A 23,098-nucleotide genomic window follows, 5' to 3' on the forward strand; every position below is an offset into this window, starting at 1 on the left:
GGAGTCTGCTTATCTCCTGATTTTAATCCTTCCTGGAGTAGCCCTGGGGCCCTGCAAAGAAGTAGAGCAGCCTCTGAACATGCCACGCATCATTCTCTCCTTCCAGAAACACTCAATTGGCCGCTTGGGCAGAAACCACAGAGAACTGTGGGGAAAGCAGGGGCATCACATCATAACATATGATCTCCCCAGCATTTCAGATGAAAACGGGCACTTCTCTATCAACCATCTTTTCATAAAACGTTCACAACCTGGATGATTTTGAACCCCGCGCCCCACTATTAAACATTGCTGAAGGCTCCCCTTTGCCTTCTGTGCGCTGTGTTCATTTACTCTTCAACCACCTGTCCTCGGCAAAGAGGTGCCTTTGTTTGCTTAAAGATATGTCAACAATTCAAATTACACGGTGGCAGCTACAGGGCATAAAGTGGGCAGCGGTGCCCTGCACAGTGCCTTAGTGTCATGTGTGTGCATGAATGCGCCCTAGAGACCAGGCGTTTCCACCCCACCCCTCTTCACAGAGATTTCAGTTCTAGAGACCCCAGTGAGGGTGCTGTACCCTGCAGGAAGGCAGCCCTAACAGCCCCCATTAGCACAGCGTTAGCAAGCTTCCGTCAAAGGCAAATATAGGGACAATCTGGGTGATACGAGGACAGTTGTTTTTTTCACTGTCTGTTGCAGAGAGTCAGCTTACAACACCTCCACCCCAACACACAGACATCGGGGGGGGGGGGTCTTCTGCTTTCCAGTTGAGTGCAGCAGCTGCTTGCACCTCCCCACTTGACGAGAAATCAGAGCATTCTCCTTGTTGACAGAACATGACTTCTTTGTGACGTTGTGTGTTCCTTTTGTGATTTCCCATTGCTGGGGGGTGGGGGGAGGGATTGTTTCTGGCTCCTCAAAAGTGTTCCTGATGATGTCCGTGTGTCCAAAGAACCTGGGACTCTGCTTCTTTCCAAGCCTGTTTGGACAACGTGTTTCCCCACCCTCCCTGCCCAGGGGTTTGGGCAGGGAGGAGAGGTATACTGGGGACTGTGCACATTCCACTATTCCACGCAAGAGCAGAAAGCACACAGAACGCATCACTGGGGGCAGGATTAAGCTTTTGCAAAAACCAGCCAGCCACGTTTGTGGCCTTTATGAACGCCGAGGTTGGGGTGAAGGTGCCCGGGCAGCGCTTGCTGAACTCTCAGAAGTCAGTTGGGGGGCATTTGGGGGGCTTCGGTGCTCTGCTGAGCGTCCTGCCCTTCTCCAAGCCTAGCAGAAGCGGCTGTGGACATACTCTGGGCTGTGCACTCCTTGGGCAGCAATATGCGATTTTTGAAAAGGGTTAGAAAGAAATCACCCCCCTCCCCCAGGTCACATTTATGTTCCCAGCGAAAAACAAATTTGCAGAATGCTTAAAATATATATAACGTTTACTTGGCTGTCTTCAATAAACTGGGCAATATTCTTTGGGCTTCAAATCAGTAACGGTAAAATGGCCAATGAATCAAGGAAATAACTGCAGACAAATCAAGCCATGTTTTAAATCAATGGGGCAGTTTTAAAAATGCCAAGTAGATCTATAGTATGTGTGCAGTTGATTTATATATTTTTGAAAATTGTCTGTGCTGCAATGCTGTGTAGTGAGCAACACCCAAAGCAGGTGCTTAGACGCGGGGGGCGTTCAGACAATCACGCAGGGGGAAGATGCCACCGAGGCGTCTTACCCCATGCATGGCGTGCACGCAAGCACCATTTGCATAGCTCCCCAAACTGCAGCGCAGGCTGGCATGTCGGCCAAACCTGGCGTGCACCACGGTGGGGCTGGCTTTGTACCCACCCAACAACCTCTACTGCACATCGTGGGTTGTACAGAGGAAGCCGCTGCCGCCATGCCGCGTGCCAGGCTCGAACGGCACACCAACCTGTGCTGCATCGCAGGGGGTCAAGCAAATGGCGGTCGCACGCTTGGCATGCACGGGGGTGGGGGGAGAAGCCACGATGGCTTCTTCTCCCTATGCAGTCGTCCAGACCCAGTCACTAGATTAAAAATAGTGGCATATTCCCAATGAAATGGCAGCATGTCAAGCAGCCAGCAGCCCTAAGCTAGCTCAAGCAACATGCCTGGCATTAGCCTGCTGGAAAGGCCCTGTTCCGCAAGCAGGTGCGCGCTTGCTTCAAAGTCACCAGAGGGGAGGTCAGGCCACACGGGCCTCTATTGGAAGCCGGCTCCACAGAGTTGGTGCCACCACAGAGAAGGCCTGATTGGGTGCACTTCTGGGAACTGAAGATTAGCACAAATAAATAGTGCTACGGAGACTGTTGTGCTGCAAATGAGTCTTGTTGTGCTGCTCCCTTAGCAAGCTCAGGGCAGAGTGCCTGGGGCTCCCGTCCAGGCAGTGACCAACTCCGCCCAGAACCCAGGCATGCTTTCTTCATGCAAGATACAGACTTACAATGCAGGCCCCCTTGCCCCTTCTCTCCCCACCAAATCATTTGTTTGTCTTGAAAGAAAATGGGGGGCCGGCTGTGCCCTTTGGCTTTGTGGAGCCACGTGCCTGGCGCTCCTGGCTGGAGTCTGCAGCCAGACGTGGCGGGACGGCATGCATGCGTGCCAATCAGACCTGGGCGCCCTGGCAACCGCCCTTCAGTCCCTGGGCCCCGGTGCCAGTCCTCCTAGGCACCCTGGAGATCCGGGGCGGACCGCCTTGGCGCATCCAGCACCCGGGGCCTGGGGACCCTGCGATCCAGAGGCCCCGCCCTGCCGCACCACCCCTGGGGCTTCCAGCTCTGATGGCGCTTGTCCCACCCTCCTGCACAGGAAATGCCGCTGGGAGCCAGAGCCCTGGGACTTGTCGTCGTTGAGAGAGCGTGCCGCGGACCGGGAGCCCCACGCCTCTCTGGCGACGAGCCCCAGCGCTTCCGGGCAATCTCTCCCCCAGCCAGAGGAGAGGCTGGGCTCGGAGCTCCGCGATCTGCACATGGCCCGTTCCCTTCTAACTCTGCTTCCCTTCACGCCAGCAAATCTGGCACGATCCAGACGGCCCCGTATGGATTTATGCAGGGGAATCCAGCTCCAGGAACGGTCTCAGGCAGGACCCACAGAGCAGACTCAGCTCCCGCTGCCTCCCGCCCCCCTCATGGTCATGGGCTTGCAGCCCTGGCTGCCCCTCCCAGCCCCCCAGACCTCTGGGCCTGTGTAGTGTCCCTTCCTCCTCTGCCCCCCATGCTTGGGTCCTGGCTCCAGCCCTCCTGAGCAGGACCAGCCCCAGACATTTGGCTGCCTGAGGTGTAGCAACTCAAGGAGTTTGGGTCGCACCCGAGGTCAGCCAAGTTGCTTTGGCACCTGAGGCAGAGAATCCTACATGTGTCCCGGCTTGTAAAAATACAGTGATAGCAAATTAAATAACACTTTGCTGTCCTTTAAGGAGAGCCGGAATCCGCTGCCTGAAGCGACTGCCTCTCTCTGTCTAAGGAGAGCTGTCCCAGTCCAGGAAGGTCTGGTGCCGCTCCACTCCAGTGTAGTTGGGGGCCCCGGCCAGAGCAGACGAGTGGCTCAGCAGTCCCAGACAGGAGTAAACATGTTTGTCTGGGCTGTTGGCCGTAGCAAAGAAAAAGCGTATACCAGAATGAGAACACAACCGAACAGAGTGGCACACCAATTCAAAAGCCAGACCCTTTCACCCATGACAAGCTTCCAAGACACCACAGCAGATGCATCCGTTTATCCAGCTGCCGATCAAAGACCCCCCGGTGAAAGGGCAAGCGCTCCATGCCTGGCTCTGCTTCTCACCTCCGCTCCTCTTTAGCCAACAGCCATCGCCACTGACCTTCTGTGCACACGTGGGATCTGTTGCACTTCCCGCACGTTTCCCTCCTGCCAGGTTTTCATAACCACAGTCTGTTTTGAATGCTGCAGAGACCTGAAACTTGACAACGTGATGCTGGACTCTGAGGGGCACATCAAGATTGCTGATTTTGGCATGTGCAAAGAGAATATCTGGGACGGGATCACCACCAAGACTTTCTGTGGCACTCCAGACTACATTGCGCCCGAGGTGAGTGTGTGTGTGTGTGTGTGTGAGAGAGAGAGAGAGGGAGGGAGGGAGGGAGGGAGAGAGAGAGAGAGAAACCAGGTCTTCCCTGTTCTCTTGCCTCAGGTTTCCAAACAATGCTTTGAATGTCTAGATGTTGTCCTGCGTCCCAGTTCTGTGCAAGGCAAAATGTTGGTCAGCATCAGAGAGCAAGGTTCCTCCTTGCACTAGCACTCCTGCAGCTGAACGCTCAGGACGCTGCGCGGGTGGAAAAGCTCTGGTTGGTGCAATCGTGTCCTGCCCACATCAGATGTGTGGCAGGAGAGAGACAGAGACATGGAATAAGCAAACAATTTTGTGAGGAACACAAGTCAGCAAAGAGGAAGGCATTTTTAAGTACTGCTAAGGAAGGGTCCTGAGAGCCTGTGAGTCATTTCAGCTCTGTTCTGTCTAAGACCCAAGAAGGAACACAGGGAAGTAACAGATAGGAAGAAAATGGGATGCCTCTTATGAAAGACTGGAGGAAGAAGAAAGGCCATACATGTCTTTCGCTAATGATGATTTATTTGCCATTTATTCACTTGTATTAGTCACATTAATAAGCCATTACCGATGCAATAAAGATGGACCCGTTACCATAATCCGGTAGGTGTTCATGATCTCTTTATTGCACAAGCTTGATCAACGACATCTCTAAAAATCTGATTAGAGGTCCCTAGATGTAGTTACTCTCTGGGGACTCAAGAGGCTCCTCGCCCTTTATCCGGGAAGTGCCTGCTGCTGCTGTGTCCTTCTCCCTCCCCCTGCCTTTGCAGCTGACACGGCTGCAGCCTCCCCTCCAGGAGCCCCCACCCTCCAGAGCAGCCCCCTCCCTCCCCTCAGTGTGGCTGCTGCCACTGCCCCGCTGCCGGCACACCCCTGCTCCTCCCAGCCCAGGCGGATTGCGGGGAGGCACTGCATGGCAAGCCGTGGGCAGGTTGGGCTGTGCACGGAGCACTGGCTGGGGCGGGGGGGCTGGGAGGGTGGACGAGGTGATGGAGGAGGCCACGGCAGAGGCGCTGGGAAGAGACGGGTGCTGCCACTGTCGGGGCTGCATATAGGGGCTGAACCCTGATGAATCAGGACTGTTTTTTAGCTGGGGTAAAGACATTTAATTGATTAAGTGCTGCACCCCCACTAAAAACCCCTCCCCTCCCCTCCCCTCCATGCACACCCTCTTTTGCCAAGGTGCCTCTGCCAGTAAGCAGGAAGTGCCTTAAGAAACCCAGGCCTGTGCTCCTCCTGAGTGTTACGTTCATATCTCCAGCTGGCAGCAGACCAGGAAAACCGCTCCTTTCCTCATGTGTCGTCGAGTGCTGGCTATGAGTGCTGAACTATTCTGTGTGTGCGTCCTTCTTCCCAGAGAGGCATTTAATTACTGGCTCTAATGCACATTGTTTTCTCTTGTTCTGCCAAGATTAATATGGGAGCCTCGCCAGCATGTGGCTGGGTCTCTGCGTGTGATTAATGCTCTTTCAGAGTAGAACAAATGACCATTTCCCCTTGGAAGGCAACTGAGTGCCATGTGTAAAATGCTCATTTTCTTCTTTTTTGCTTTTGTTTTTTTATTATTTTCAAAGAACAGGAAACAGGGCTGCAAATTACAAACTTTCCAAAATAAACACAAAATTAGTATAAGTCACCTGGAGCAATGTGGAAATGTTGGGAGAAGAATCTTTTAAAAAAATAAATAATGAATTTCCTACATCGTTCCAGGCATAGCGCCGCACTTGGTTTTCCCCTAGCCCAGTGCCCCATGTGTGCTCTTTGGTACACACAGAGCACCTCTGGCGTGTGTATGTGTGCACAAACGCACACGCACGCACATATCCCTGGTCTCAGGTAAATATCAGGTTCAAAAGGACACCAGGGAACCAAATGATGTGAAGCAAGGGCTCTCTGCCAACTTTCAGCAAAACCTGCAAATGCATTTCGAGCAAAGAGGACTACAGCAGTGGGCAGGTGTGTGACCCCCAAGAAGGACACTCCCAATCGCAGCCCTCGTTCTTTGCCCACAGAAATAGTTTCTGCAAAAGAGGGCTGTAGACCAGAGGGAAGGGAGACATGGGCAGTGTGGGGACAAGTGATGGCGCCTCCCCACCAAAGGGTTCCCAGAAGAGCCCTCCCTGCTGTTCTCTGTGCCAATGGGTGCATCTCATTCATTTGTCTAGGGAAGCAATGAGTCTGGCGGGCACAAGGAAACGAACCCTTGCTCCGCAAACCTGCGCCCATCCTGCAGAAATGTCCTGTGCGACGGATGAGCACGTTTTGCCTTCCCCTCGCCTGAATGTTTCCCGTGCTTTCATTTACCTCGACCCCATCGATCGTGGGATTTCCCGTGGTGCCCAGATGATTATCTCGAGTGTTAATGCTGGGCACGCTAAGCTTTTATCCCGGCTGTGGCAGAGGATCGAAACGTCACGCCCCACCAGCCCGCAAGCAGCCCGCGGGCTCCGACCAGTGCCTGCAAATCTATGCGGCGCGTTGGAGGTGCTTTGTGGAGTGGGCAGCTTTGCCCCCCTGCTGTCCCCCCCAGGCCAGGCAGCCCTGCAGAGGCCAGGCACAAGGACCTCTCTGAGCTGCCCTGCCCTGCTTGTGAGTGTTGCACGCAGGCCTGGCCCTCCCGGTGGCTGGATGGAGCGAGAGCCAGGGCTCCAGGGGTCCAGGGCAAGAGGGGGGGTGGGGGTGCTGGAAGATGAGAGCGGGGGGGCAGCCCCGTGGCTTTTGCCGCCCTCTCCCCCCCCAGACCTGTTTCGGGGCTCCGTCGGATGCCACAGCCTCTGGGCTCGGACGGGGGCGTCTGTCCGAACCTTCTGTCTGAGAAGGCCGGGCAAGGTCCAGGGCTGCCAGAGACAAGTCCAGGCCTGGGCTGGAGTGCTGGCTTTCCAACCTTGCTGTCCAGGGGTGGGGATCCCAGGGGCTGGGGCAAAGCCCAGGCCCCGGGGCCTCCGTTTGTCCCTGCCAGGTTCCCCAGGCAGCCCCCCCTTCCCACAGCCACTGCCCACATGGCGCCTTCCCGGCCTCTGCACAGCCCTTTTCCGCCCAAAAGGCCGAGAGGCCTCTGCTCAGGCTCTGCGGCCGGCGGAAGGAAAGGGTGTGTGCGGCAGCATGCAGGCGCCCCGGCAGGCCGCCCGCACCCCTTTTGCCCCCCCACAACATGGCCCCGAGAACCCCTCCGACACAGGTCCCACCCTCCGCCCTGCTGCTGCCCGTTGCTGCCCCTGGAGCCAGAGCACAGCAGGCAGAGGCCGCGGCCCAGTTGGCCAGCCTGGCTCCTGGGTTTCCCTTCAGGCCAGCCCGTCCAGGGGCCCGTATGGCACTCCAGTCTCCGGGTCCAACTTCGAACCTCTGTGCTGCCTGCCATGGTCCATGGGAGCCTGACGGCCCCCGGCTCCGGGAGCCCCGCAGGCTGCGCCGCAGCCGCCCCCCATCCCCCGGGTCCTGTCCAAGCCCAGCTGTCCAGCCAAAGGGCCCTCGGGTGGCATCCTGACTGTGGCCAAGACATCGTTCACCTCCCAAGGGTAATATTCTGGGAGGCTCTCGCCACTCGTCCTCCTGCCACGATCGGTCTACTAGTTTTCGGGGGGCGGCAAGGGCCCTGCCCTGCTTCCCCCCTGCACCTCTCTGCCTCTAGCGCCTGGGGTGAGACTGAAGCCAAATTCAGCCCCCCGGGCTCCCATTTCTCTCCCCACACATGTGCATGCACACGCACTGCCCTTGGCCCCTCCCACTGCGGGCCTTCCAGAGGCGCCTCAAAGGAGGAGAGGAGCTCAGAAGAACCCGAATGCCCACCAGGAAAGGGAGCAGCCCGCCTGTGTTTGCCAGCTCCTCCACCCCTTCGACCTCCTGCCTCAGAAGTGTCTGTGGCCCCCTGCTTCGCCTGATGCGCAGGGAGCGCTGCAGGGAGCCAGCGCACTGGAGTCTTGAGAGTGCTGGGCCAGGGCGGGGGAGCCCTGGGTTCAAATCCCCACTCAGCCAGAAACCCCCCGGGTGACCCTGGGCCAGTCACTCCCTCTCAGCCTGACAATCTCACAGAGTTGTTGCAAGGCTACAGTTGGGAGGAGGCAGGCTGGGAGACCTCCTTGAACCCCTCCTTGGAGGAAAGCGGGGATATAATGAAATCCTTTCTTTTAAACAGCCTTTCTTTTACAATGTTCAGCTTAATTCAGCCGCTTGTGCATATTTGAATGCTGAGGCCTGCTGCATAAATCTGCATTTTAGGCTGTTCATGTTAGGGAAGTTACCGTAATGCAGCGTAATTTTCAAAGGCAGGTGGGGGAGAAGCCTGGCTGGGAAAATGTGTGGCTTGGCACGTCTGCAGAGAGGGGACGTTTCTGGGCTGCAAGGGCCCCCCAGGGCTCGAGAGGGCGCCGTCTCCCTGCCCTCCCTTGGCGTGACTGCGTCCCCACGGGCCAGAAAGCCCCCTGAGGGAGGTCATCCCTGGCTTTGGGAGAGCACGGGGCGCTCCGTGCAGCTGCAGCACATCGAGCCCCAAAGCCCGCTGAGGGCGCTGGGGCTGGAGGGGCCGGGAAGGAGCGGGGCAGGGGCAGCCTGGACGGTGAGCTTGATTGAGCCTGTGTATATTTTACTGCAATTACCGTGTGATTTGCATTTACGTTTGACTATATGAATCTTTTCGGAATAGAAATCTGTAATTAGGATGAATAAACTGCCTGATGGTTTTGCGTTAAGTAACAGATGGCAACGCCTCAGGCTTGAGGCGAGCAAGCAGGGGTGGAGAGGGCCTTCTGAAACACAGGCTTCTCCTCCTGCTGCCGCCGCCGCCTCTCCTCCTCCTCCCCTCTTCCTTGGCTTCATGGCCTCCCTGAACTCAGAGAAAACTTTGCCTGGTTCTTTGTTGCTTAGAAGTGCTTTCTTCGCTGGTGATTTATTTTAATCCCAACTTCTACCCTGTTGTCCCACTGGTGATCTGTGCCAGGGGGTGGGGTGAAGTGCTTTGGACACTGAAAATACAACTCTCAAATTCTGGTCATCTTGGATTACTTGGATCCATTCCAGTCAGGTTTCAAGCCTGGATTTTGGACAGAAGTAGCCTTGGTCTCCCCGGTGTATAACATATGCCAGGAAATGGATGGGAGGACCACAGCATCCTTAGTTCTCATGGTCCTCTCAGCGGCTGTTGATACCATCAACCAGGGTATCTTCCTGGGCCATCTGTCCAGGATGGGCTTGGGAGGCATGGTGTTAAAGGGGCTCTGGTCCTTCCTGGCAGCCTCCAAAGGTGCCGCTGGGGAGCTTCTGTTCCATCCCAGAGCCTTTGGCTAATTGGGTTCCTCAAGACTCAGTCTTGACCCCCCCTCCCCCATCTTATTTAACATCTACATGAAACTGCTGAGCTAAGTCATCAGTATGAGGATGACATGCAGCTCTATCATGCATTTCCATCTCTTTATTCCACGGAGGCTTCGGGAGGCAGTTTGGGGGTGGAGGGGCTTATTCTGACAAGACAGAGTGTCATGGAAAGACTAGAAACAGCTTAGGCTGATGTGCCAGCTGTGACCCTATCTGGAAAGGGCGGACTTGGCCTCGGTTATTCATGGAACTGTATCACTAGGTTTACATAAGTTACGCTGGTTGCGCTCTTTTCATGGAAGCCGCCTTGCAAGGACATTTGCTGTAAAAAGGGTTATACATGTTTTAAAACTGAAGGGCTCAGATGTTCTGTCTCTGGGGACCCTTTCGTACTTGCCAATGATCACTTGATAGTGCTGTCATCAAGTGATGAACTTGCAAGTGTGAACCAGCCCTGTATGGCAGATAAAATAATTCATTGAAATAAATAGATATGGCGAAATCCTTTACATCTGCTATACATGCCTCCCTCTTGCTTTTATCTGCTACGCAGGGCTGGTTCACACATGCAAATTCATCACTTGATGACAGCGCTGTCCAGTGATCATTGGCAAGTACGAAAGGGTCCCCAGAGACAGAACGTGTCTCTGTGTCCCCTCCAATGCACAGTGATCGGTCATTCACTGCCATGGATGGGAAGAAGCCAGTCTCTGCTGCACATGTTGGCATGTCTTCATTGGTGCCCCTCCTAACTTGGGCCTTGCAAAAATCTAGTGCTGTGGGCGGGCAGGCAAATAGGCAAGTGTGGTTGGATGGCTGGAGGAAAGGAGGCTGGAGTTTCAGAGGCAGCTCTTGTTTTTTTGAGCATCAAATCTCGTCGCTTGAAATCCCTGGGAACATAGCAACAAATCATCTGTCTCTGTTTTTTGGATTCCCAACGAATCATTTTGCCTTGTGACAGTGGCACAAAAGTGTGTGTGTGTGTGTGTGTGTGTGTGATCCTGCTGCACTGACAGTGTTGTGTATCTTGCAGATAATCGCTTACCAGCCTTATGGGAAGTCAGTGGACTGGTGGGCCTTCGGAGTCCTGCTCTACGAAATGTTGGCTGGACAGGTAATGGCATCGGAATAGATATTCCTTGAGGTTTTCATTGGGTTCCATGGGGAGCAATCCAGTAGCCTGGGAACAGGGCTTTTGTTTTATCAGCAAAATACTGTGTGAGCATTTGGAAGGAGAAGGGTCTGCTTACAGAGTTCTATGTTGGAGAGTGACAGTTGCAGGTCATTGTCTCCCCCTACCAATATTCAGTCTTCCTCAAATTCTGAAGGAGATCAAACCATCATGAAAGATGAAAGGTGCTCAAAATGCTTGCTGTTAGACACAATCTCATTGGCATCGTATGTTCATAGAATCGTAGAATAGTAGGGTTGGAAGGGGCCTACAAGACCATCAAGTCCAACCCCCTGCTCAGTGCAGGAATCCAAGTCAATGCTTAACAACTGAATGCTTACAATTTTTGCTAGGCATTCTGCAAGAGATAGGAGGGCTCCAGCAGACTTGCATTCTGAACAAAGGCAGGGCACAATTAGGGAAGGGAAAGGGAAACATGAGGCGAATCAGAGCGCATGGGCTCTTTTATGACCTGTGGGCAGTTCTGTAGAACAGCGATATGGTGACATGCGAAGAGGTCACAGCAGAGAAAGTGGGTGCCACTAAAACAGCTTCCTTTTCTGCTCCCCAATTCTGTAGGCACCATTTGAAGGGGAAGATGAAGATGAGCTCTTCCAGTCCATCATGGAGCACAATGTGGCCTACCCGAAATCCATGTCCAAGGAAGCAGTGGCAATCTGCAAAGGGGTAAGAGCTGAGCTGGGGTGACTGTGGATGGGGCGGGATATTAATGCCTGTTCTCCTTTCTGGCATGGAGCTCCATGTTCAGCATGTTATGGTCGCTGTGCTCCACTCAGGAGGCTCTGGGCAGGAAGCAAGTGAGAGGTCCTGCAGCAACTAGTTCACCAGAACTAGACAGTTCTTACCAGGCAGTGGCCTGGGACTGGCTCTATGCCAGGGCCAGGAGGATTCTGGGTTGTAGTGGTAATGTGCCAGTGTGCCTGCACTTTCCTTTTCAGGCCATCGATTCCAAAACGCTGTCCTTTAGGCCTTTTCGTCTGAGTCCTGTGGCACCTGATGCACATTTAGGCTGTGCACAGGCCCCATGCATTGGGTCTTTGTCAGCATGGTCCAGCATGCCCAAGAGAACATCTTGGTTCCTAAGTCCTGTTGCAAATTGGCACTGAGGAAGAGGCCTCCCTTAGAGGTTTGCCACATTTCAGTTTTAAGGACTTTCTACTTGTGCTGGTTGTGGTTGCTGGGATCTTCAGAGTTTGTTATGTTTGTATGTAAGATTATCCAAACAGTTACAGATAACAGATTATCTTCCTAGTGTTACACTGTTATAGTGTAAGTTCCAGGATAGAATAAAAAGGGTCATTCCCCCTCTGGATTTCATGGAACATGTATTTCTGTTTCCTCAGTGACATTTTCTCCATGAGAAGTGTCACCCCCCGCCACCTCCAAACCCTTAAGATGCCATGCCAGGTTGGATGGATGGAGGGCTAGAAGGGCGTCTCTGCGGGTGAGACCAAACTATATTTTGCTGCCAGCAAAAGATTCCTTATTAGATTTGCAGCTTCAAAGTCTCTTATCTTAGAATGTTTAACAGTATAGGCAGGGGCTCAAATTCTATCTATACCCTGTTAGCCTTGAAATAATCTCAGTAACTGAAACTGAAGTATACTTGCATTTTATTGTTAAGCCAACTTTATGTGCTTCCCCAGAGCCTCCCTTCCGCTCTCCAAGCTTTTATGTCAATAAAAAAGCATATTTTCTCATACCAAAGAAACAGTGGCACACTCATGTCCCAGCATGGAAGAATCCAACTTTACACATTTGTGTATGGGGATCCCATTTACTTAATCCAGACTGCTTGTCTTCCGAATTAATCCACTCCCTGTGCAAGGGACAGTTGAATCCTGCAAGGCATATACATTGTGCCAAATGGGTGCATATGTTTTATGTGTTTGTTTGTTTGTTTAATGATATTTATGAATCGCTTCCATTAAATTCTGAGCCGTCATGGGCTGGACCTCCAAAACCTTGAGCAGTGCCAGGAGGGTATCTCCTGATGAGCACAGCAGCCAAACAGGCCGGTAGGAGGCCAGGCGACCTCTGAAGCGCATCACATTTCTCCTGTGTGTCGCCATTATTCTCCTCCGGCTGCCAAGGGCGCTCCTCAGGCTCTGCCTCGTGACCACCAGCAATCCTGCTGACCCTAACCCTGACCCACATAAGGTCTGGATTCATCTTTCAAACCAATCTCAAGGTATACACAGAACGCAGCACGTAAATTCTACCTCAGCAGCACTTATCATTTGGGCGGTGTGTATCATGAATGCATCGTTTGTGTTGTGTGAAAGTGTGGATCCCCTTTAAGGACTGGAATTAACAGCTAGCTCCTTGAGTGTAACTGGGGCTTGTGGGAGGATGCAGCTTACTTGTCGATTTGCTGCCTTAAGCATGTGATGTTCTCCTGCAAAGCTCGATGGTATCCATACATGCGTGCCTTGCTGTTTGGTCAAAGTGCTGTGTGGTTGAAGAAAACATCACACAACTGTGCCAGGTTTAATGGGCAAGGGAGGGGAGCAACTTTTCCGGGTCACCTGGCAGATGACTTTGCTCAGAAAGTGTGTTTTTGTGTTCCTGTTAATCCAGGCTTCTTCTCCCCCTCAGACGCATTCGTTTCCTTAACCTCACACCCATCCACTTCTGCCTCACTGGCAGCCACAGTGTGATGCTTGTTTGATGTCACCCTCTTCGTTGAAAACCAAGGCAGAGGGGGGTTGGGGGAACAGGCAGTTCTCGAGGTTCTCCAGATCCCTTCCTGAAGCTTGGTTTGCCTTGTTTGCGTTTCTGAGTGCAGGCATCTTTTTTTTCGATTGGGAAAAACACATTTTTTTAGTGTTCATTTTTCCCTATTGAAAAATGTGCATTTTCCCCATAGGCTAAAGTATGAAAATGCAGATTGGGGCGGGGGGGGGGATGCATTTGCGCACATGAACAAGCGCATCCTTCTGGAAGTGCCCACCTGCGCAGGTGTGCCCTTTTGAGCATGAACTCAACATTGCAAAAATTCCTTGGGGATTGCATTCCTGCTGGCGTTTTCATTTGAGGTTGTGAATCAGAGGTGCTCGCATGATTTGCAGACAGAAACAGAATTATCACACATCCCTAAGGCAGAGAAGTCATGGGATATTTGGGCCTTGCTCAAAATGGCCTTCGACCTTCTTTCCACCATCATCACCATCACTGCATACGTAACCAGTCGTTGCCCCTGTCTGTGACCAAGGCTCAGGCATTGATCTGTCCATTTGCACCAATAAGATATGCCTTTGAGAGCCCCCTCCTTGTAGGCCCACTTACAAGACTTCATTTAACTGAAGTTGCTTTGGGATCCAAGTGCTGAGATATCACTAGTCCACCTGTAGCCTCGGCTTCATATGCCCAGGGTCCCCCAGAAGGAGAGTCTTGGCATCAGAGCCAGCCAGCCAAGGACCCCCAGGTATGACGAGCAAGCAGAGAGGACCCAGGCGGAACGGCACAGGGGCTGGGTCTGTGTGGCCCTCCTGACATCGTTGGACTGCAACTCCCATCAGCCCTGGTCAGCAGAACCAATGGTGAACAGTGAAGAGATGTGCAGTCCAGCAGCTTCTGGAGGGCCACATGTCCCCATCCCTGGAGGAGCAAATAGCAACTGTGGGACAGTGGCAAACAGGGCAAGGGCCCAGGGATGGGGGCGGTCCAACGGGACATGGGCAGCTTTCTACGAGCTCCGCATTCATGCGTAGTTGGCGGGGGGCGAGACTCTCTTGCCACATCTGTGCCTTTGAGTTTAGCCTTCAGTTCCATTGGCAGGAGCAGCTGTGGGTGAAACAGGCTCAGTTCTTTGGAGACTGCCCCTGAATATAGAAAATAAGCAAAACTTGTTTCTCCCCCTCCCCATTTTGTCCTTACAACAACCCTGAACAGTTGGGCTGAACCCAGTCTCCCCAGTCTCTCCAGCATGGCAAGAAGAACTAGCTGGATGTGCTTGTGTTTTATGTGCAGCTGTTATTTTATTTTCTGGAAGAGCATCCATTCCTGACACACACCTGCAGCATTCATTCATTCATTCATTCATTCATTCATTCATTTCTATACCACCCAATAGCCAAAGCTCTCTGGGCAGTTCACAAAAATTAAAACCAAATAGCGCAGGATAAAACAATATAAAATATTGTGGTTTGAAGTGGTACAGTCCGGGAAATGTCTTAGCACTGGATTTTGTTAAATGTATAAACTGGGAATAAACCCCATGCCATCTTTTTACATAGTTTTGGAAGCAAATACTCCATGCCAAGGCCAGCAACACAGGGTGGGGAGCTTGGACATTTGCTGGAGTGCTAAGACGGGCAAAGAGCTGCTCCCCACTCGCACTGCCTCAGCCGCACCACCATTTTCACTTTATTTATTTTACGTTATTTATTTTATCTATTACATTTGCACAGGGCAGCTGAGAAGGTCAGAGGGAGCGGCAGGAAAGAATTCTGTTGGCATGCCCCACCTCTGCCAGGCAAAGGGGTGGGGGGCAAGGGAGCCCAGCCTGAGTTCCTCCCCGCCCCATGATCCTAGCCAGCATTGCTCCGTGTGAATTAAAAGAGGAGACGTTGCGGGGGGGACGCCCCTCTCCAAGTCTGCTGTAGCCATTGACAGGAGCTGGACCCGGGCATCATCATTCCCCCATTGTCCCTGGAAGTAAAAGTGGGGAGTGATCAGAGACTGAAACCGCGAACACCTTCCGGTCAGCTTTGTTTCCTTTCCCATCAGTCCCAGGCTGAATGCTGCAAATTGGCCAGAGTCAGGGCTGATTAGAACATCTGCTGGATTTTTCAGTCATGGTTTTTCTCACTCCTGGCAAATAGGGAAGTGACTGAAGCAGGCAGAAAAGGGACCGGGGTAGGGGGAGCACAGGCTGTTTGGTGAATTCCCTTTCCTGTAGCATCAGTGCTGTCTTTATTTTGTGCAGAAGAGAGAGAGACACCCCTCCCCCCACACACACACACACACACACACTTGCATTATAATATAGTACTTAACTTCAGCCAGATATGAACTTGCATATATAAAACGTATTTCTCTGCCCCCCAAAAGAAACAGGGATGTGACATTTTCTTGCTCCTGACAACTTTGGCTGCTACTGTTGCTGCTGTTAACATCATTGTTGGTTTTATTGTTGGTTTTAACTGTTGTTTCTATCGTTGGCTTTCATTGTTTTTATGTTTTTTGCATTTTTAATATTTTAACTGTTTTTATGTATTTTATTGTTGTAAGCCGCCTTGGGGGGGTTTCTGCCTTGAAAGGCGGCCAAGGAATATTTCAAATAAATAGACAGATGTTATGAGCTATGTCAGCTACAAAGTATGTAGAGAAGGGCAGAGCTCCCTCCCTCAGGGCGCAATCTTATGGGGCCCACCCTGGATGCTCATAAGCCTCTGAACTCGGAGGCTTCCAAGCACCCTAGGCAGAGCAGGAGGTGCGGCAGAGGCGATCCCCGTGTCTGCGGCCTCCCACTCTGCCTTCCAGCTAGACAGGCTTTTCCGCCCGTCTAGCTGAGGCACTGCGGAGCGGGGGGGCAGGAGGCTCAAGGGGACTCGGGATATGGCGTATGCTGGCCTCTCCGGGCCCCTCCCCACCCTGGGAATGCCTCCTTTGCCTCCTCTCCAAAGGCACTTTTGCAGTCTTAGAGAAGCAGCCAGCGCAGTTCTCTCCACGCTGGCTGTGAAGGGGTGCAGTCAGGGAGCTTGAATTTCTGGGTCTGAGGTCAGAACCTTGTCTCCAACCAGGAATCCGAGAGATCCCGTAGGGCCCCCCACAACTCTGTCTAGGAGCCATAGGCTCCCTCGCTCCATGAGTTTCCCAGCTGCCTTCTTGGTGTTGGCATTTGCTGCCGGTGCCCCACCCCAAAGCCTGGTGACGTTCACCATCCGAAGAGCACAGTGGGATGAGAGGGGACCATCCTTTGGGGAAAGCCCCTTTGGAAGGGGCTTTGCACAGGAACACAGAAGGGCTTGTTTATTTTGCAGCTGCTGCTTCAAGGAACAATTGGGGCAGGATTTGCCTCCCTCTGCCCAGATTGGCTGGGGTGTGCTGAGGTGACGTCCGTCTTCACTGAGGGTTGATGTGATTTGGGCAGCAGAGGACAAGAAGCTCTCTTTGACAGAATGGAAACTCACAGTATCTGCATGACCGTAGAAGTGCCCAGGCAAGCCAGCCAGAGCATTCCGTTGTCCTGGGCTGGGCGCCGTTTAGAACAGCTGTCTGCAGGGTGATGCTGGCCAGGGGAGAACGTTGTCTCAGCTGCTCCGCAGCGGAGCCCCTGGCCGGGTGGACCGTGGGCAGCTCAAGCCAGGATCCAGCACCACTGCCCACGATGCCCTTGACCTGGGAACCCGGTGACCCTGGACAGGCAGCCCCACGTTGCTGCCTTCCACGAAGCTCCTAGGTCTGCTGCACTCCAAGTGACACCAGGACCTATGAGCCTGTTGGCATGTTGCTCCCGCTCAGGCACGCACCGGGTGGCAGAGCATAAAGAGGGGCTGTTCCTTTCATCTCTGCACGGGGGCATTAGACTGAGCTTCGAACAACTTGATGTTTCCAGGTGAACACGTTGCTGGCACGTAGAAGCTCCCTCCCAGCACTGGAGGCAAGGAATCGCTGGCTCCTGGACAGGTTCTGCAGCGTTGCCGGTGCCTGGAATAAAGCACAGGGCTGTGGGCTTTCCGGCAGGTGGCGGCTGGGCGGTTTCAGTGGGCAATGCGCACAGACGGCTCGCCTGCTGTGTGTCCAACCTTTGGGTGGCAAGCCACGTGCCAGGCCACGCGCAGCGCTCGCTTCTCTGGAGGCGTCGACACTGGCTGGGAGCAGTGTGCCCACTCTGGCATGTGGAGCCTGCCAGTGGAGCGCTCTGCCTGGTCGCTCCCCTGCCCCCGCAATGCTTCGATTTCTGCATTTCAAAAATGCCAGAAAACACATTCTGGTGAGGACAGGCATGCTGCTTTGTTCTGTTCCTCTCAGAGCCACTTTGAGAGTTCAGAGAAGCAGGGGCAATGGCAGGGGAGGGCGTCTCCTGCCAGACCTGGCGCAGCCCTGAGCCCCGCTGTGCTAGCCGCTTCGTGCACGACTACAAAGCAGCGTGTGTGCATGGAAAGAAGGCTGTGAGGTGGAGCCTCCGAGTTGCACCATGGGGTGCTTAAGCAGGTGACGGGCCACAGGGGGTGATGCCCAGTAGGCTAGGAGCATTGTGGGGCAGCCCCTTCAAGCAAGGGAGGAAGGCGCCTCTGGGAGATGACCCATGTCTGGAATCTTCTATGCAGGGTGTGGATTCAGTGCATCAAATGTCCGCAAGTTGCAACTGCATCCTCTCCGTGGGTCTGCACATTCTCGGTTGCCGCCCCCAATGGCTGGAATGCCCTCCCCTCCTCCCTTCTTCAGACCCCACCTTTGCCAGGACACTGCTGGCTTCGGGCCTCATCCCCAGAGCATCAAAGCCAAAGGCCTTGTTGCTGCTGCCTGGGCTCACGCCGGTCCCTTGCTGCCTCTCCCACCCCTCCCCCTCGCAGCCCTGACAGTATGTGGCTGTCTTTTGTTCATGTTACTCCGTGAAGCGCCGTGTCTACAGGCAGAGCTGTGAGCTCGCCATAGCGGAGGCAAGATTTGAACGGGAGACCCAACCACCGCCTGGTTCACAGCTCCATCTCTTAGCCACCTCACTACACCCGTATGAATGTAGCTCCTCATGCTGGACCCAGAAAGAGCGTTGACTTATTTGCCCAGCTTTTCCTGGGACCCTGTTTCATATCCCCTTGACTTATCTGTCCTTGGCATCCATTGTCATCTGTCTCCTATCTTGGACAGGGAGCCAAATATCACCATCAGGATATTAATGTTTCTTCCGAGCCGCCAGGTTCACTTTTTTCTGTCCCGCTTGCCAGAGAGGATTTGGGTGCGGGACATGCTCCAGTGATAAACTGCAATAATTCACGTCTCCTTCCTTTCCCTCAGAATGTGCTGTTTCATTAACCGAAAGCCTTCAGGGCCGGATGTGGCCAGTCCCTACCCTGTTCTTGGTGTTAATGAAAAGGAGTTCCAACGGAGATGGCTCCCCCCAGCTACATGGCAGCCTTTGTACTTGATTGCTTGTAGGTTGTCAGATTTGTAGAGATTTCTCTCAAAGTGCAAAGCGACCTTTTGTACCTCTTCATCACTGGGGGCCCTGAGCAGCCTGCCAATCTTCTACCTGCTCAGACCTGTGACCCACCATTAACTCCCACCTGCAGCATGGGACCCATTCCGTCTGACTCTCTGTTTGTCTGTTTTCCTGCTTGCACCTGCCTTCTCCAGCATTGTAGAGATGCAGCCAAAACCAGCAAACCTGTGCTAGAGGAGGGGTATTTGGACATGGGGTCACCCTTTTCAGCAGCAGCCCCATGACTGGTGTCACTTCTAGCTGTAATCGCTTTTAAATGGAGATGGTGTCACTGGAGCAATCTGGCTTAGGCTGGAATATGACCTAGTCATGGGTCACAACCGCTTGGAATCCCCCTCTCCCATCTCTTAGGGTGGACTGACCCAGGTTCCAGGCGGCCTGTGCACTTCTGCTGATTCTGCTGTGCCAGCAGGACCCACCTAGAGCAGCCAAAATGCTAGTTTCTGTGATGGGGCAGATCAGCAGCACTCCTCTTTGTGAGCGTTGCAGGCCTGTTCTGTTCTGCAGAGGAGCATTTCAGCTCATTTCCAGTTGCTTTAGGAAGCACCAGCTTCCCATTGCAGCAGTGATGAGTCCTCCTGGCACACAGGCAGCACTGGATACTGCCCTTTGTGCGAACAACAGTCAAATGTGGATCAGTCCTAAGAGGCCAGGGTCAGCGTGGGTCGTGATCCTCCAGTTGAAGACCAATATGCAGTCCCACATTTCCCAAAGTCTGTAAGATGGGACAGTCATATAGACAAAACATTTTGTGGTGGGTATGGGAATACTTTAATTTGAGATTATATACAGTGTTCTTATAGTTTAGTAGGTCTTTCCCCCTCTTTGCTTAAGATCTTGCCAGGGCTATTTGCTCTGAATATGGGGGTTGTTTGATTACCACAATGACCTCGTTCATGTTGCTGTGTATTTAATGCATGGATGTTTCTCCTTTTTCCCTCTCAAGCTCATGACCAAACACCCAGCTAAGCGCCTGGGGTGTGGCCCCGAAGGAGAGCGGGATATCAAGGAGCACGCCTTTTTCCGCTACATTGATTGGGACAAACTTGAACGGAAGGAGATTCAGCCTCCTTTCAAGCCAAAAGCTGTAAGTTCTTCCTCTTCAATCTCTCTCCTCCCACTCTCTTACTCCAGCACCGTCGCTCAGCTGCACACTAGACTGAAGCAACACAACCCTTTTCTGAGCCCCACAACAATGTGTGCTCTTTCTCAGACCATGAATATGTTGGGGCTATTTTGTCCTGTATCAAGGGTCCCTTTCTGGGAACTGAGGGTGCTTCCAGATGAGGCGTGTAATATGCAATTGCCCTGCCTCGAGCGTGGAATTTTCCAGGCAATGTCTTCTTCTACTTGTGCCCCCCCCCCCCTTTTCCCACCATTTCTTCTGTCTTGTTTGTTTCCACAGAAAATACATTCAGGAGGGAAAGATGGAATAACTGCACACTGCCTTTGACTGGTAGCTCTAGGAGCCATTAGGGATGTACAAGAATTTCATTCTTATTTGGAAATGAAGCAAACATGTCCTGTTTGCTTCATTGCCTCAAATGCAAATGCAACCAGGAATGCAATTCTCAGGATTTTTTCACAATTTCCCGAACTTGCATTCATGTTTGTAAGTGTGCACTTGCGCAGATATGCACTTCTGAAAATGCACATAAACACATACACACATTCACACAAATCCCCACAAAACTTGTATTTTAGCCTATAGGGGGAAATGTGCATTTTTGGTTGGGGAAAATGTGCATTTTAAAAAATGTGTATTTTTTCAATTGGGAAAAATTGCACACTTTAAAAATGTGCATTCTTCCTGATGGGAAAAAAAAGACGCTCACAGTCAGGAACACAAATGAGGTGAAAAGAGCTTCAAGGAAGAATTTGGAGAACCTCAACTGGTTTGAGCATTGCATGTTCCCCCATCCCTTGGAGATATCCACCTGGAAGCACCCTTAGTTTCACAAACAACAGTTGAGGTAGTCTTCCTGCATCTAGACTGCCCCACTTCAGCCTGCCGGTGAGGGCTCACATGATGGAGAGGTCCTCCATACAAAAAACATTATTTTCTGGATGTAGAAAGCTAGCATGTGAAGGACAAAGGTTCCAGCTTGGCATTATCCTTGATATGCTTGTTTTCTACAGCAGGAATAATTTAGGTTGTGGTGGGGAGCATTCCATCAAGTGAGTTCCCACTTGCAGTCTGAAGTGGCACAGTTGAGGCACACATTGGCCATCTCACCTGATGTTCTTTGCAAGTACTGGGAGCTACTGTGTGTCCCTGTTCACATGGACACACAACTGTCATGTAGACACATGTAACAGCCAACGTGGGTCTTGGAGGGCCTTTAACCAGAGGTGTGGTGCGCACACAATGGACTTATGCACAATGCTCTCACTCAAACACTTGTTCACAGTCCAAACTCATGAACGTGCCTGTTCTAATAGGCGTGACTTATAGGAAAAGACAAGGACTGGGGAAATTAGCATTGGCCAAATAAGGAGACAAGGTGGCGCTATGGAAATGGCAGAGCAGGGGACTGAGATCCTACGTGACTGAGGATGCTGGTGAAAATGGTGGGCTGTGGGGGCAGAAATGGAAAGACTGACAAGAAAAGGAGAAGAAACAGAGAAGATGTGGCTACAATTGCCTGTCTTCAGAGGAAGGGGAACCCAAAGAGCTTCACTTCCTGGTTGGTTGCCAAAAATTGGACAAATGCTCTGGGCACCGACTCCCCTCAGGTTTCTCGGTTTTAGTTCCCAAGCACAAAAATGGGGCAGTAGCCACACACCACTCTGGTGGTGTTAAGAAAGGGCTGCATCATGTTGTCCAGAGACACCCAAAAGGAAGATGGCTGATGAGCAAGGACCCAGTGGGAGACCCAGGGGAGGCCAAGCCATTATTAGGGACCCTGGATCCACTACCATGTTGGTTCAAAACAGATCTAGTGGAGAGCCTTGTCAGTGGGGCTTCTGCTTAGAGTTTCCAATTAAATTCAGAAATTTAACATTCAGCTCAAGACTTTTTATCAGCCACTTCCCGGTGCTCTAGGCTTCCTGCGGAACCAATTCTGCCCTTTTTGGTTTAGAACCGATAACTCACACATAGGTTGTAGTCCTCTTAGCAGGCATCGTAAGCCGGCAGGCTGTGCTACGAGTAGAACTGGCCCTGGACTCAATGGGGTACTTTGCCAGGGGGCATCGCTTTAACTGTCTGGATATACTGGTCAAATGGATCTATTTGGGGCAAATGGAGCAGGAAATTGTGCTAGGAAAGAGTTACAAGGAATGACAGTAAAAGTCAACTGGACCTAGGGATGTATGAGGAATTTGTTTCAGTTCTTTTTTGATCAGGATTTGCCCAGTTCTCACCTTCTGGACCAAACACGGACTCGGATGTAATCTGCAGTCAAAGTCCATACGTTTCCGAGCTTGTGAAGTGATTTGTGGACCTAAAACTTTTGTCTGACAGCATGCGTACATTTAGAAAATGTGCATGAAAAAATGAGTACTTTTGAAAAATGTGCACAAATACACTTTAATCAATCGGAGAAGAGTGCGTACATCTGCAAGATGTACGCAATTGATGCGTACATTTGGAAAAATATGTATGAAAATACACACGGATTTTCATGTGAAATGGAAAAAAAAAAAGCTCACAAACTGATATGGGCTTGAGTCAGAATGAGCTTAGAGATGGAATTTGAAGAACTCCGGTGAGCTCAAGTTTTGCTTATTCACACATCCTTAACTAGACTCCAGGTTTATTCTCAGAGCTGAGAGTCATCAATATGATGGATGCCTGAGCAGAAAGAATGAACATTGACTGCCCAAACCCCAAGGTAGTGACAGGATTCAAAACAATGGGAACAAAGAGGTTGATGGCTCAGGGGCTGGACCCAGGATGGGTCCAAACAAAGGAAACAATAGTTTGGTGCTGGCCACTGAATAGAAGGTGCAGGGAGCTTCCTTGCCTCTTGGTTAATTTTTCATCTAACTTGCTCTACAGTGTTGTTAAGGATACCCAGGTAGTGCATGACCTGACCGGGAAGTGGGGATGCTTCAGGATTGAACCATTTTTCCTGTCAGGGACAATTCAAAGGTATCTTCATGGGTTGGTCAGCTGGCTGGTGGCATGGCAATCAGGCAGGCATTTGCGTGTTTTCTCCAGACGCAGGGAACCACCTTCTTTAATTTAACCGAGGAGGAAGCATGTGCTTTCTGTGGCTCCTGTGCCTCAGAGGCAGTTCCAGAGGCTGAACAGCGTTGCTGGCAGGTCCCAGATCTTGCCTTCCAGAACACAATAAATCCTTGACCAAGCAGTCAGAGTAATGCCACTGAAGTCCACTGTCACGTGTGCCTGAGAGGCAG

The 23,098-nt window shown here is 52.1% G+C and overlaps 1 protein-coding gene across 2 annotated transcripts in view; it reads left to right on the forward strand.

Moving 5' to 3' along the window:
- PRKCB (protein kinase C beta) overlaps positions 1–23,098 on the forward strand; it is a 259,786-nt gene that overhangs the window by 210,483 nt on the left and 26,205 nt on the right. For both annotated transcript variants that reach the window (XM_084819085.1, XM_084819084.1), the window contains exons 13-16: positions 3,905–4,043; positions 10,405–10,485; positions 11,122–11,229; positions 19,680–19,820. In XM_084819085.1, coding sequence (XP_084675211.1) covers positions 3,905–4,043; positions 10,405–10,485; positions 11,122–11,229; positions 19,680–19,820 — 469 coding nt within the window. The remainder of the gene's footprint in view (positions 1–3,904; positions 4,044–10,404; positions 10,486–11,121; positions 11,230–19,679; positions 19,821–23,098) is intronic.

This window comes from Heloderma suspectum, chromosome 12 (assembly GCF_057233095.1).
Source record: "Heloderma suspectum isolate Gila_16-S chromosome 12, 16-S_ref, whole genome shotgun sequence".
Lineage (NCBI taxonomy): Eukaryota > Metazoa > Chordata > Lepidosauria > Squamata > Helodermatidae > Heloderma > Heloderma suspectum.